At 48.2% G+C, this 15650-nt stretch overlaps 1 protein-coding gene across 1 annotated transcript in view; it reads left to right on the forward strand.

Annotated features, from left to right (window-relative positions):
* LOC126234942 (golgin subfamily A member 6-like protein 22) overlaps positions 1-15650 on the forward strand; it is a 150913-nt gene that overhangs the window by 54828 nt on the left and 80435 nt on the right. Inside the window, exons 2-4 of the mRNA XM_049943681.1 lie at positions 198-921; positions 1021-1356; positions 1627-3166. Of these exons, the coding sequence (XP_049799638.1) occupies positions 198-921; positions 1021-1356; positions 1627-3166 (2600 nt within the window). The remainder of the gene's footprint in view (positions 1-197; positions 922-1020; positions 1357-1626; positions 3167-15650) is intronic.

Here is a 15650-nt window from a genome sequence, read left to right on the forward strand (position 1 = left end):
ATGACGGACCATCGTTTAGTATGGTTTCCGACGGAGGGAGGAAGGGCCCAAGGGCAGTGTAGCTGAGGGGGCGGACAGCTGAACTGCGGGGTGGCTGTCCACCCAGGACCCCGAATTGCTAGCAAGGTGGAGGGGGAGAGGGGGGGGGGGCGAGGAAAAGGCCCCGTGGAAAACCTGCCCCGGCCACACACCACTAGGGTATGCGAGGAGGAGGAGGAGGAGGAGGAGGAGGAGGAGGAGAAGGCGGAAGAGGGGGAGGAGGAGGAGAAGGCGGAAGAGGGGGAGGAGGAGGAGAAGGCGGAAGAGGAGGAGGAGGAAGAGAAGGCGGAAGAGGAGGAGGAGGAGGAGGAGGCGGAAGAGGAGGAGGAGGAGGAGGAGAAGGCGGAAGAGGAGAAGGCGGAAGAGGAGGAGGAGAAGAAGGCGGAAGAGGAGGAGGAGAAGAAGGCGGAAGAGGAGGAGGAGAAGAAGGCGGAAGAGGAGGAGGAGAAGAAGGCGGAAGAGGAGGAGGAGAAGAAGGCGGAAGAGGAGGAGAAGAAGGCGGAAGAGGAGGAGAAGAAGGCGGAAGAGGAGGAGAAGAAGGCGGAAGAGGAGGAGGAGAAGAAGGCGGAAGAGGAGGAGGAGAAGAAGGCGGAAGAGGAGGAGGAGAAGAAGGCGGAAGAGGAGGAGGAGAAGAAGGCGGAAGAGGAGGAGGAGGAGGAGGAGGAGGAGAAGGCGGAAGAGGAGGAGGAGGAGGAGGAGGCGGAAGAGGAGGAGGAGGCGGAAGAGGAGGAGGAGGCGGAAGAGGAGGAGGAGGCGGAAGAGGAGGAGGAGGCGGAAGAGGAGGAGGAGGCGGAAGAGGAGGAGGAGGCGGAAGAGGAGGAGGAGGAGGAGGAGGAGGAGGAGGCGGAAGAGGAGGAGGAGGAGGAGGAGGAGGAGGAGAAGGCGGAAGAGGAGGAGGAGGAGGAGGAGTAGGAGGAGAAGGCGGAAGAGGAGGAGGAGGAGAAGGCGGAGAAGGCGGAAGAGGAGGAGGAGGAGGAGTAGGAGGAGAAGGCGGAAGAGGAGGAGGAGGAGGAGGAGAAGGCGGAGAAGGCGGAAGAGGAGGAGGAGGAGGAGGAGAAGGCGGAAGAGGAGGAGGAGGAGGAGGAGGAGGAGGAGGAGAAGGTGGAAGAGGAGGAGGAGGAGGAGGAGGAGAAGGTGGAAGGGGAGGAGGAGGAGGAGGAGAAGGCGGAAGAGGAGAAGGCGGAAGAGGAGGAGGAGAAGAGGGCGGAAGAGGAGGAGGAGAAGAAGGCGGAAGAGGAGGAGGAGAAGAAGGCGGAAGAGGAGGAGGAGAAGAAGGCGGAAGAGGAGGAGAAGAAGGCGGAAGAGGAGGAGAAGAAGGCGGAAGAGGAGGAGAAGAAGGCGGAAGAGGAGGAGAAGAAGGCGGAAGAGGAGGAGAAGAAGGCGGAAGAGGAGGAGAAGAAGGCGGAAGAGGAGGAGAAGAAGGCGGAAGAGGAGGAGAAGAAGGCGGAAGAGGAGGAGAAGAAGGCGGAAGAGGAGGAGAAGAAGGCGGAAGAGGAGGAGAAGAAGGCGGAAGAGGAGGAGAAGAAGGCGGAAGAGGAGGAGAAGAAGGCGGAAGAGGAGGAGAAGAAGGCGGAAGAGGAGGAGGAGAAGAAGGCGGAAGAGGAGGAGGAGAAGAAGGCGGAAGAGGAGGAGGAGAAGGCGGAAGAGGAGGAGGAGAAGAAGGCGGAAGAGGAGGAGGAGAAGAAGGCGGAAGAGGAGGAGGAGAAGAAGGCGGAAGAGGAGGAGGAGAAGAAGGCGGAAGAGGAGGAGGAGAAGAAGGCGGAAGAGGAGGAGGAGAAGAAGGCGGAAGAGGAGGAGGAGAAGAAGGCGGAAGAGGAGGAGGAGAAGAAGGCGGAAGAGGAGGAGGAGAAGAAGGCGGAAGAGGAGGAGGAGAAGAAGGCGGAAGAGGAGGAGGAGAAGAAGGCGGAAGAGGAGGAGGAGAAGAAGGCGGAAGAGGAGGAGGAGAAGAAGGCGGAAGAGGAGGAGGAGAAGAAGGCGGAAGAGGAGGAGGAGGAGAAGGCGGAAGAGGAGGAGAAGAAGGCGGAAGAGGAGGAGAAGAAGGCGGAAGAGGAGGAGAAGAAGGCGGAAGAGAAGAAGAAGGTGGAAGAGAAGAAGAAGGCGGAAGAGGAGGAGAAGGCGGAAGAGGAGGAGAAGAAGGCGGAAGAGGAGGAGAAGAAGGCGGAAGAGGAGGAGGAGAAGAAGGCGGAAGAGGAGGAGGAGAAGAAGGCGGAAGAGGAGGAGGAGAAGAAGGCGGAAGAGGAGGAGGAGAAGAAGGCGGAAGAGGAGGAGGAGAAGAAGGCGGAAGAGGAGGAGGAGAAGAAGGCGGAAGAGGAGGAGGAGAAGAAGGCGGAAGAGGAGGAGGAGAAGAAGGCGGAAGAGGAGGAGGAGAAGAAGGCGGAAGAGGAGGAGGAGAAGAAGGCGGAAGAGGAGGAGGAGAAGAAGGCGGAAGAGGAGGAGGAGAAGAAGGCGGAAGAGGAGGAGGAGAAGAAGGCGGAAGAGGAGGAGGAGAAGAAGGCGGAAGAGGAGGAGGAGAAGAAGGCGGAAGAGGAGGAGGAGAAGAAGGCGGAAGAGGAGGAGGAGAAGAAGGCGGAAGAGGAGGAGGAGAAGAAGGCGGAAGAGGAGGAGGAGAAGAAGGCGGAAGAGGAGGAGGAGAAGAAGGCGGAAGAGGAGGAGAAGAAGGCGGAAGAGGAGGAGAAGAAGGCGGAAGAGGAGGAGAAGAAGGCGGAAGAGGAGGAGAAGAAGGCGGAAGAGAAGAAGAAGGCGGAAGAGAAGAAGAAGGCGGAAGAGAAGAAGAAGGCGGAAGAGAAGAAGAAGGCGGAAGAGAAGAAGAAGGCGGAAGAGAAGATGAAGGCGGAAGAGAAGAAGAAGGCGGAAGAGAAGAAGAAGGCGGAAGAGAAGAAGAAGGCGGAAGAGAAGAAGAAGGCGGAAGAGAAGAAGAAGGCGGAAGAGAAGAAGAAGGCGGAAGAGAAGAAGAAGGCGGAAGAGAAGAAGGCGGAAGAGAAGAAGAAGGCGGAAGAGAAGAAGGCGGAAGAGAAGAAGGCGGAGGAACGACCTCCATGGGCGATGGCGTCGTCGTCGTCGTCGTCGTCGTCGTCGGGAGGCGTTCGTCCGGAGCAGGTGACCGGACCAGCAGCGGCGACGACTGGAGGTGCGCCCGCTGCGGAGGCGCCGTCGGTGGCGCCGTGGCGGCGGAAGCCGCGAAGCCTCCAATTCTGCCAGAAAACAACCAGCGACAGAAAACCGAGGACGGCACAAACGAATCTGGTTCCGTTGTCACTTGACAGTGCCGAAGGGACCAGAAATGACAAACAAGGCGCAGCCAATCTGGCGAAGAATGCTCCTAGCGCTGCCTGCCAGAGAAAACGCAGTAGAACACTAAATAATGCGGCGCCAAGCCAGAACGATGCGAAGCAGCGGGAGCGTGCAGCGGCGGGGGCAATAGCTGCAGGAGCGACCGATGGGCGCGGCCATGTAGCAATTCCGCTGGGGAACGGGTGCCGCGCAGCTGAGAGCGATAGGAAGCAAGGAAAGTCCAGAGAGCGCGCTAGCGAGAGTGCGTGGCGTGTAACTTGCTCATCTGCGACTTAAACGTACGCACAAAGCGTTCAGCCTCGCCGTTCGACTGGGGGTGGAACAGGGCTGAGGTCAGATGGTGAATTCCATTAGCAGCACAGAACGCTTCAAACTCTGATGACACGAATTGGGGGGGGGGGGGGGCGTTGTCGGAGACAACTTCAGGAAGGCCCTCAATGGAGAGAGAGAGAGAGAGAGAGAGAGAGAGAGAGAGAGAGAGAGAGAGAGAGAGAAAGAAAAAAGAGAAAGAGAGAAAAAAGAAAGAGAAAAAGGGAAAAGAGAAAAAGATAAAAGAAAAAAGAAAAAAAGAAAAAAAGAAAAAAAGCAGACGTAGTAGAGGACATAGGGACAACAAAAGGGAAATTGCTGTACGCATCAATAACTAGCAACCAGCGGGTGGCCTAGAAAGGACCTGCAAAATCAATATGAACGCGCTGCCAAGGAGCAGTAGGAGTTGGCCACGCAAAAAAGCGCTGGCGGGGAGCAGATTGATGCTCTGCGCAAGAGCGACAGTCAGCAAGCAAATTCTCAATTTGTCTATCAATGTCGACCGAAGTGAAGTGACGACGTGCTAATTGCTTCGTCCGCACTATACCTCAATGGCCAACGTGCAGCCATCGGAGGATTTCCGACTGCAACGAACGATGTAAACCACACGAGACTAATCATTGTTAGTTCGTAACAAGATAACACCGTTGTGTACAGACAAGTTGTGACGTTGCGTAAAGTAACGTCGACCAAGTGGATCACGAATTTGCGTAGCAGATGGAGGGCATTGAGTACGAATATACTGCAAAAGAATCTGCAAAGAAGCATCGGCGGCTGTCGCGGCAGCAATGTGACGAAAATCCACCGGAAAACCATCTGCTAAGTCCTTATCTTGCGAATCAATAAACATACAGGAAAGTTCGGAAGAATCAAACACTGCGTCAGGACCGATAGGCAGACGAGAAAGCATCAGCATTGCGATGCTGGGCCGTAGGCCGAGACAAAATTACGTAATTGTAGCTGGACAGAAACAGAGACCAACGTTGCAACTTTTGTGCAGTACGGGCTGGAACTGGCTTTGACGGTTGGAACAACGACGTCAAAGGCTTATGGTCGGTGACCAAATAGAACATGCGACCGTATAAAAAAATCATTAAACTTAGTCACTCCATTACAACAACTACAGCTTCCTTCTCGATTTGAGAATAGTTTTGCTGGGCAGAATTGAGCAACTTAGACGCAAAAGCGATCGGGCGATCGACAGAATTCATGCGGTGTGAGAGAACCGCGCCGATGCCGTGAGGAGATGTATCGACAGCCAAAACAACTAGTTTGGAGGGATCGAAAGGAATCAAACCGGGATCACTCAACAAAGCAGATTTGAGCTTGTGGAAAGCAGCGTCACATTCCGAAGACCAAACAAAAGGAACGTTAGTACGCCGACGGCGCTGGAATCTGCGCTGCATTTGGTATGAACCGAATATAGTAAGTGATTTTGCCCAACACAGACCGAAGTTGTTTCAAGTTCCTGGGTGCTGGCAAGTGTAATTGCTCTGATGTGTGACGGTGAGGGGTGGGTACTCTGTCCGTTAATCACATGTCCTAAATATTGAATTCAGTTTGAAAAAAAAATTGCACTTTCCCTGTTACACTTTAGTTCTGCCTGCAAAAGTACAGTAAACAAGGCACGCAAATTCTACAAATGATCGTCAGGGGTGCGACCTGATACAACTATATCGTCCAGATAATTGGCACAACCAGGGATAGTGGCACACAAATGCTGCAAATAAGACTGAAAAATAGCAGGAGCCGAAGCACAACCGAACGGAAGGCGGCGAAACTTGAACAGTCCAAGGTGGGTGTTGATCACAAAATAACGCTGCGACTGTTCGTCCAGCGGAATCGAAGTATGCGTCCCGCAAGTCAATCGTGAAAAAGAATTTTCTCGCACCAACCTTATCGAAAATGTATTCAGGACGCGGTAAGGGAAACGTAGTTACCACTATCTGGGGATTTACTGCAGACTTAACGTCAGCACAAATACGGAGACGACCGTTTGGTTTCTTCACACACACACACACACACACACACACACACACACACACTATAGGCGAAGCCCATGGTGAAGCAGAAACAGGTTCAATTACACCACTGTCTTGCAAATGCTTAAGCTCAACAGCTACGGCGTCGCGCAGTGCGTGCGGTACCGGGCGTGCGCGCCAGATAATAGGCATGGCATTGTCTTTAATTACAACATGCGCTGCAATGTCTGTGGCACAACCAAGTACATCAGAAAAGAGTTCAGCAAAATAATCGCATAGTGCGGCAACACTGTCTGCATGGTCACTAGCGTTGATGCAAAGTACATTGTCCTGAATTGCGAGACCAAAAAGTTGAAATGCGTCCATGCCAAAAATGTTCGTAGCATCACTAGAGCGGAGCACGTGGAAAGACACCGTACGGGTCGCTGCACCATACGTGGCTTGCAAACTACACACGCCGAGTGCTGAGATTTCCTGTCCAGTAAATGCAGTCAGCGTGGAATGCGAACGACGCAACGGGGGCGAACCAAGCAAGTCATACGTAGATTTGTTCAGTAAAGAAACTGACGCACCAGTGTCCAGCTGCATGCCAACAGATCGTCCACAAATGTTCAAAGTCACAAAGTTTCCTCTCATCGTGCTGAATGCGAGAGGAAGTGTCTGAAAAAATTTTATTCACACGACGAGCTATAGAAGCACGTCAACCAGCAGGTTTTGAATAAAGGGCATTAACGTCCGTCGGCAGATGGCGAGTCACGCGAATGGGAGACAAATTCGGAATTATTGTTTCTCTTATTGCACACAGCCTGGACATGTCCTTTCTTATTAAAAAAGTAACACTGTGCTTGACGGGATGGGCAACTGTCCCGTGGGTAGGCAGGAAAGCAGTTCGGACATGATTTCAGTTTCTTAGTGGGTGCCTGGTTTGAGACGTGTTGAGGTGCGCGCGAGAGGCGTGGCGTGGCTGGCCGTGCCAGCGGGCGGGAGGGCACGTGTTGTGCCGCACTAACAGTACACACACCCGGGGTCACGTCGAACGCGGAAGTAGCCATGTCTAAAGTATCTTTTCTGTCTACCATGTCCACGACTTCCTGCAAAGACGGGTTTTTAAATCTGAGTATGTGTTCGCGGATGCGGTGATCCGCCACATTCTGCGCAGTAGCGTCTTTAATCATTATATGAGCATATGAGCGTCCATTTGAGCAATTAAAATCACAATCAGAAGTTAGTCCCTGAAGGTCCACTAACCAAGATTTATTAGACTGAGTAGGGCCACGCCGGAGACGAAATAATTTGTGACGTGCAGCTACTACATTTACGCTGTCGCGGAAGTGGGAGTTCAAAGCATCAATCACTTCGTCGTATGTTTTAGTTTTTGGGCGGGTGGTGGGAAACAATTTCACGAGCACACGGTACAACACAACACGCGCGTTAGCAATGAAAAAAGCAAGCCGCTCTGTACCTGGTACGTTGTAAGCTGCGAAGTGCGCCTCGAGCTGGGCGATGTATTCTGGCCAGCGTTCAACGTCAGGATTGAAGTCACGAAATGGCGGCGCCGTCGGCGACGGTGTCGTTACAGGCGGTGGCGTCGGAGGCGCCGAAGTAGCTGCAGTTTGTAGTGTGACCAGTCCATTTATGGCAGCAAGCAGCTGCGTCATTTGCTGAGCCTGAAAACGGATAAGATCGGACAGCAAAGCCTGTTCCTGTGGCGAAACCATGGTTTACACGAATGAAAGGCTTATAGCGAATGGTGGGAACGCTCATAAACCCACACGGTCACACTGGGAAATCACAAAAAAGCTAAAGCCGTACCGAGCAAAAAAGGAAATGATATGAGATGAAATTCGGCATCCTCGTCGCCAAAATTCTGTATACCGCCTGGGAGGCGGCGCATGTGTAGGAACGGGAAAGGGTGATACAAGTCGGTACTGCAAGACCGTGGTTTACTGGTGCAGAAACAAGGTGATAAACGATTACATATCTTTGTACGTAGGTGCGATGCTGAAGCGAAGTGTCCTGGCTGGCTGCACCTGATCAAGTGGGGTGAAGCTGTCGTGGAGCTCGTAGACCTCGACAGCACCGGCTAGAGGGCGCTCTCGTCTGTGTCTCTCGTAGTGCTAACTTGAGAAACTATTCCGTGGCATCGTTGCTATCGATACCACAGTTGCGGTGTAAAAGTTGACATAGTTCCTTACTGTAAAAGTGCTTTTTTGCCACTCTGTCGCTAGAACTGACCTAAACACTGACAAACACGTTGTTGGTTACTGTGCAAAGAATCCCGAGACCAATCGGCAAGAGTTCAAATGGTTCACATGGCTCTGAGCACTATGGGACTTATCATCTGAGGTCATCAGTCCCCTAGAACTTACAACTACTGAAACCTAAGGACATCACACACATCCATGCCCGAGGCAGTATTCGAACCTGCGACCGTAGCGATCTTGCGGTTCCAGACTGAAGCGCTTATAACCGCTCGGCCAGAAAGACCGGCAGCAAGAGTTCAACATCTTTGACATCAACACCTGGCCGAATTGAAATAGCAGTGCTGTCTCCATTCCTGGGTCTGCATTTGCGATATCAATAAAACCAGTGATAAAATCGAGAGCTTCACAGGTTATTTCTTGGAGAAATGCTATGCGACACGTATTATCCAGTAAAAAGTTATCAAGTGCCAATGTCTTATAGTCACTAAGCTTTTTGACAACATTTACAGTGCAAATATTAAAGCAAAGGTTCCCAGGCGCAACAGTTCCTTGAAATGGACATGGCTTCGTCCCCGTCTAAGAGTACATCGTCCGCCCTGTCAACACCCATTTTCACCGCGGCTGCCTCAGTGTGAGGCGGCATACTGCCCGGTGCCTGCGGTCGCCGCTCTTCCGTAGTTCGCCTCACGGGCTTGTCTGCCAGTGTGACACATCTATGGGTGCAGTAGGGGAGGTGGTGGTCAAGTCTTTTGTAATCGATTACTTTTTCTTTCCAAGTCGTCTGCCTGATGCGGGACGTTGTGAAAGCGAATCCTGAGACAGATCTCTTTCGGAGTCACGACGAGTAACTGTATCTGGTTTTTGTTTGGCCGGAACTTCGCCAGAACTCTCGCTGTCTTCTGTGACTTTGCATGGCTTATTTTCAGTGACCAGTTCATCAGTTGCTCGCAAATGACATCTAATCAGATTGTGTGCCCATAGTGTATCGCCTCAATTGTGCGGCTGAATTTGTGTTTTCCTTTCAGACAAGTCACAGTTCGTAGTAACTGATGGAAGGCCATCGACTAAAGCAGAAGTGATATCTGGCGTTCCCCGATGAAGTGTTGTAGGCCCTCTGCTGCTCCCAACCTATATAAATAATTTAGGAGCCAATCTGAACAGCTCTCTTATATTGTTTCCAAATGATCCTCTCATTTACCGTCTAGTAAAGTCATCATAATATCAAAAACAGATCCATAATGTCGTAGACAGTACCTCAAAGTGGATTTGACTCTAAACAGTGAGGTCATCCAAGCGAATACTGAAAGGTGTCCGTTGCATTTCGATTACACGGTACATTACATGAGGCTAAATGCTGCCAACTCGACTAAATAGCTAGGAATTAGAATTACGAACAACTTCAGCTGGAACAATCACATAGATAATGTTGTGTGGAAAGCAAACCAAAGACTACGTTTTATTGGCAGAACACTCAGAAGACGCTACAGGTACACTAAAGAGACTGTCTACACTATGCATGTTCGTCCTGTGCTAGAATATTGCTCTGATGCATGGGATTCTTACCAAATAGGGTTCACAGAGGTTATAGAAAAAGTTGGAAGAAACGCAGCTTGTTTTGTATTACCGCAGCACAGGGGAGAGAGCGTCATATAGGATACGCGAACTGGGAAGGATATCATAAAAAGAAAGGGGTTTTCGTTGCGGCAGGATCTTTTCATGAAATTTCGATCAGCAACTTTCTCCTCCGAAAGTGCAATTGCAGGTTAGTCATGTAGATGTAGATGAGTACTGGATTGTCACCGAATTTCTAGAAATGAAATTAAATAACGTGACACACCTAATGTTCACATGTGTATTACAGTGTAGCAGATCAGTTAGTATGAATTCCACGTTTACAATTAGGAACACAAAATTTATTTTAGTTTACTGTCGTAGTGAACGGGAACGTATCAAAATACATATTTTTCTTTAAAAAAATGACGAAACTTTGAGGCTACTGACCTGCTCATGCAAATATCTAATGATATTCCCAAACGGCCGAATGTCACTGACTTAAGGGTAGCAGCGTCATAAATAACTTTTCTTACAAATAGAGGTAAAGTTATACAGTGATTGAATCCTATAATGATCTAATATGTGATGAGGTCTCTCATGTTTTGTACTTGATATACAGTTGTGGCATAATGTGCAAGCAACCGTATGACATACGACTATCTCACTTGTGTTTAATCTTGTATATTCGAAATTGCAACTGTTTCATTAACGTTATGGTAATCTCATCTTTAAGGTTGCTCCATCAGATGGATAGCTGCATTTATCATCTCGTTCTTTCAATTTCCAGAAAGTAGTTATTTCTCCGCAGTAAAATTCGAATCAAAATTAAAAGACAATTCCTTGTTGAGGAATGGCTGAGGAGCCTGATCAACGTATAGTAATGAATCCCCCCGAACAGTAAACAAGCCCAACTGAAGAAATCTGGGCATGATTAATTCACTTTAGAGAATAATATAAGAATAGTTATAAGCTGATAACATAAGTGTACCTTATTTTAGGTTAGTCTTTGAATTTTAAATAAATCTCGGTCAGACGAGACCTCTGTACGTCCGTATTTATCGCTCGAGGTCACAAATCGTCATATTCACGACTTAATATAGATGATGGCTGTGACACCAGCCGTTCATGAATAGTGAAGCTCTGCTTGTTCGTTTGCTTGTTTTTGCTTTTGCATCATTTAGGTGATGTGGTATTCCTAAGCCAGCTCAACATTTTTCTAAAGTGGTGTAAGGAAATCCTACATTTCGACACTCGGGCTTGTTAGACTGCAACACCAATGGGTGTTAATATGAAGCTAAATCTCGATTCGAGATCGGATAGTTTTCGTGTCTTACTGTGACATATTTTTCACGAAGCACTATGCGAGCAAAGGTGTAATTGAGAGCATTCAAGTTTCAATATTCACGACAGTGAAATAATTTTGCCGCATTGCTACTGAACGTGTTTCACATGTCACGCTGACGTAAGTGCTTTTAAGAGGAGACATAATATCAGCAGCATTCGCTGACGTAAATCTGTGAAATGAGCTTCGGCCAAACGTAAAGAATAACTAGACATTACAGCGATATTCGACTGAACAAGCTAGACAGACAGAATCCGATTTCTTCTAAGCGACTTAAATAGATTACGAACGCTGCAATCTGTCAGTCCACCCCGGTAAGCGGTACCGAATACACAGCCATACACCCCGGGAAGCTGTTCCGAATACACAGCCATACAATCTAAGTGAGCCGGCCCGAGTGGCCGTGCGGTTCTTGGTGCTACAGTTGGAGCCGAGCGACTGCTACGGTCACAAGTTCGATTCCTGCCTCGCGCATGGATATGTGTGATGTCGTTAGGTTAGTTAGGTTTAATTCATTCTAAGTTGTAGGCGACTGATGACCTCAGAAGTGAAGTCGCATAGTGCTCAGAGTCATTTGAACCATTTTTGAACCAATGTCAGTGTAAACACAAATGTTCGTCCGTTTGGTTTCTATAAGAATCTGTACGTATCATCACAGTAAATTTTATGGGAGCCTTTGCTATGGTCTGAACATTAAGAAACGCAACGGACACTGAAGGCAACAAACGTTTTTTCATGTCCTGCCGGACATGTTTCACTATATAAATTGTAAAAAAGTGGCAGAGTACGAAGCAGCGTTGTGTCTCAATGCAGCAAACCTATCCAACCGTATCTTATTTGCACACAAAATACAAGTTTTTTTTTTCAGCTAATGTGATTCTTTTTAAACCAACAACGTACAAAGAATAAGTGATTTTTCAGTTTGTTGTGATTTTTCAGCCTTTTTTGGTACGTTATTTTTTAGTCTTTTTTGCTAGAACCATGTCTTTTTTGTTGAGTGATTTTCTTAGTATTTTTTACTAGAACTTTGTACATCAGCCAAAGACGTCCACTGATCTCTTTTCATACTATGCCAATCAGATGAAGCTTCCTGCCTTAGGCAAAGTAGGTGATGTCATTTATTACTCAACATAAGCTGGTCAAAAATAATTGAACACAAGGCATCTAAGCTTAAAGCATTTATTTCTTAATTTCTTATTTACAGGCATTATCTCTTAATCGATGGGAGGGGATAAACAGTTCCGGCATTCGCCTTACAACCAAGGAAAACCTCCCGAAAACCCTGGTCGGAACTGAGGGACCACGATGAGATGTCATGCAGAGGCGGCGTCCTCAAGGTCAGCGGTGCGTGGTAGACGCGTAGAGTGGGTGGGGTGGGTAGAGATGCTGCTCCGTTCTGCGGCCGACGCGTAGCGTAGAGTAGCAGATGCGAAGCGGAGTCATGGATGCGTAGTCGCGGATACGAAGCAGTCACGGATGCATAGTCGCGGATGCAAAGCAGAGTCACGGATGCGTAGACTCGCGGATGCGGAGCGTAAACTTGCAGATGCGAAGCGTACACTCGGGGACGCGCAATGTACTGTCCCTGCCGAGTTGACTGGCAGATGAGAGAGTACGTAGCTTCTCCAGATGTGTAATCCTAGACACACAAAGTCACATATGTAGCACCAAATGCGAAGGAGTCACTGACGTGCAGGCCCAGACGCGGAAGAGAGATGCGTAGCCACAGGCGGCGTGTTGTCCTGCAGGTGTGTAGAGTCGCAGAGAAGTGTCGCAGATGAGAAGAGCCACAGAGGCGAAGAGTCGCAGACACGCGTTCGCCGATGCGATGCACCTGTGGAGAGACGTACTTACCTATACTTACGTGAGAAGTTCTCGCCGTGAAAGCTGCCGTCGCCCCGTGTTGTCCTCTCCTGCTGCTGAAGTGGTCTGAATTTCCGGGGCGGCGCCTCTCCTTATATAGCCACTGCGGCTTTGTTGAGCAGCATTTCCGAGGAAACCGTCCGTGTACGGTATTGTTGTCCTGGTTCTAATTGACATTATAGCAATCGGCAATACGGTTTGCATGTTTCCTTGCCACAATTTTTGTTACGAGAGGGTCTACCCTAACATTTCTGAGAACGTCGCTTATAGCTGTTCGGACGATTTTATGATTTGTAACGGCTAAGCAACTACAGAAACAAATTTTCGAATCTTGATTCTCGTGATGATTTTACGACAGCTACTGCGCTTTTCGCCGCTAAAACAGCAGCTTCTCATCGACGGTGTCCTAATATCCTTATCATCCGAATCTTTTAGTTGAAACCGAAAGCGACGTAAATTGGCTAGTAATATTTCTGTATCGGAATGTTCCAGTCGTTACTTCGAATGTTTGTCCCCGATTCATTCGTTTATATTCTGAAACTGTACTACAGTGAACATATGTGGGTCAAATCACTTTCCAAAACAATCACACAGTCAATATATTCACGGTTTCTTATCAGATCGTTGGACATATTTATAGAAATTTTTGTGTGTGAGATGATCATGGTCTACTGAGGACGACGTCCAACGCTCTACCACCGAAATGATTTCTTGTGGGTCATCTACAGGGAGTGTAATGCGGTACGATGAGCATACAATAACGCCAGAATTCCAAGGAAACGATTCGACAAAATTCCTGTGCAGATAGTGGATAAATCTGTTGCCTTATGTAACTTTCACAAAGCAGATGGGTAGGGATTTGTGGCTCTATAGGAACACCACAAAAAGGCAAGGGCCATCGCATTTATTTCGTGTCTTTCAAAAGTAAGTGAATGACGCGTGAGGTAGCTAATGGCCGTAAAGGTGTTGGATGTCTACATCTCATTGACGAAAGTGGGCGTTGACCCCCTGTAATGCAAAACTCGTAGCCATCTGAAAATAAACAGACAATAACATCTCTAGGGATGGCACAAGCGTTTTGTATTAACGAATCACGCAATCTGATACATCACACTGAAGACGCAGTCAGATACTACGTCTTCCATGCAGACACCTGGTCAATAAATGAGGCAGAAGCAGAGCAGTTTGTTGCCGTGTCACACTGTGGAAAACACTGAAATTTCTATTTCTAGCTGTTGTGTTGCTCCGTCAAAGTAACATGGAAGATGTGTCAATAATACTTAACGTTTCACAGCGATTACGTACAGAGCCGGAGACATGCACCGACTGGCTCAAAAGTAAAAGCTCCAGTCTTAGTTTGCCTCTGGTAGGACGCGATCATGCACGTCGTGTATTCGAGAAACTGCAATGACCTGCCTGTGTGATTGCACAAGTACATATTCAGTACTAGAATTAACATATTCACTAAATGTTTAAAGGGGGATATGTGAGGGGGGTAAAAACAAACGTACCATTACAGTCATATGCCTTATAAAGATCCCGCAGGCTCAGGTAGACATAGTAAGGTCTTTACAATATGTGCGAAAACGTCTGAGAAGCACATGTGCGTGAGTACGAAACGGTAACAAGCATAGGTGTCGTAGCAAACACACCTTAACGAACTATTATCAGTGTTTAAGTGGCCCAATACTTGACGTATTACGTTGACCCCTGACATGAAGGTATACTATAAAAGGACACACTGTGACGGACAAACTGCAAGTATTGAAAGACAAATGCTGATTGGTGAGAGACACTGGAGAGGAGAGGGGATGGAAAGCGGGGGTGGATTCTCACTTGTGAAGCATGGTGCTAAGGGAAGGGGTCGTACTGTTAAACCATACTGCATGAACAAATATAGCAGAAGGTGGAGTGTTCTAAAATGCCCAGTAAAATAATGAATAAACGAAGCTACACTAAGCAGTGGACATATGCCTAGAAATTACCATGCTACAGGCAGAATAAAGGCCCTAAAGATGAAGAAGGGTCTAAAGTGATTCATTAATAAAATGTTAAAAAGCAACTTAACTGTGGGTGACGAAGTGTACGCTGTAAAATAACAATTTAAAAGATATGTTATCACTGAACATAGAATTTTGAGGAAAGAAAACAACACGCGGAGGCCAGCAACGAGCTGCGAACTTGGCTGCTCGGCCAAAAGCAGAGGCGTAATGCCTTCCAGGAAATGTCTGCTTGTAAGTTGAAGCTGATCTCTTAAAATGTAGCTATTGTTTTTCTCCAAGTGTTTGAAAATAATAAAGAACCTTAATTACCTGAGGATGCGTCTTCTGGTGACGCGAAAGCAGTAGTGATTTTTAATAAAATGTTGTTTTACAGGCAATGTGCATTATTCCTTTCAAAACCGATTCGGTAAGCTGTGTTAATGGTCATGGACATCTGCTTCGTAAAAACCAAGCTTCCCCTACACATAAACGTCTCTGAAGATCATCGACTCCACCGTCAACGATATAAATATGAAATTAGAATTATATATTAATATCATGAGCTGCTGACGGGCGTTGATATATATGAACGGGGACAGGTGAAAATGTGCGCCCACACCTGGACCCGAACCCGGGATCTCCTGCTTACAGGGCAGACGCTCTATTCATCTTTTTTTCATTTTGTTCGATATAGTTCATTGGGTTTGGTCTGGGCGGACGTCACAAGACATCCCTTCAAGTTGATCGTTGGTTCCTTGACTCAGTTTTATTATTACAGAGAGCACACAGCCCTCTGACCTAACACGATGAGCTACCGTGACGGTGATCTGAGCCACCGAGAGCACAGAGCAGGGACTATCTCGCGCACACCTCCCTCGAGACCCACATTCTCAAATTATATGTCCACACACCACATTCGTAGTATCCCTACCCAACACACTCATTACTCGCGGAAGACATCCTTACTAAGTCGCGTAAGAGTTCGGGTAAGATGTGTGCATCCGCACAGAAGAAGAAGGTCATGGCCGGTAATGCCAGAACTATATACATATAAGTCTATAAGTATTACTTTTGTACGCCACGT

The sequence above is a fragment of the Schistocerca nitens genome, chromosome 2, assembly GCF_023898315.1.
Source record: "Schistocerca nitens isolate TAMUIC-IGC-003100 chromosome 2, iqSchNite1.1, whole genome shotgun sequence".
In the NCBI taxonomy this organism is placed as follows: domain Eukaryota; kingdom Metazoa; phylum Arthropoda; class Insecta; order Orthoptera; family Acrididae; genus Schistocerca; species Schistocerca nitens.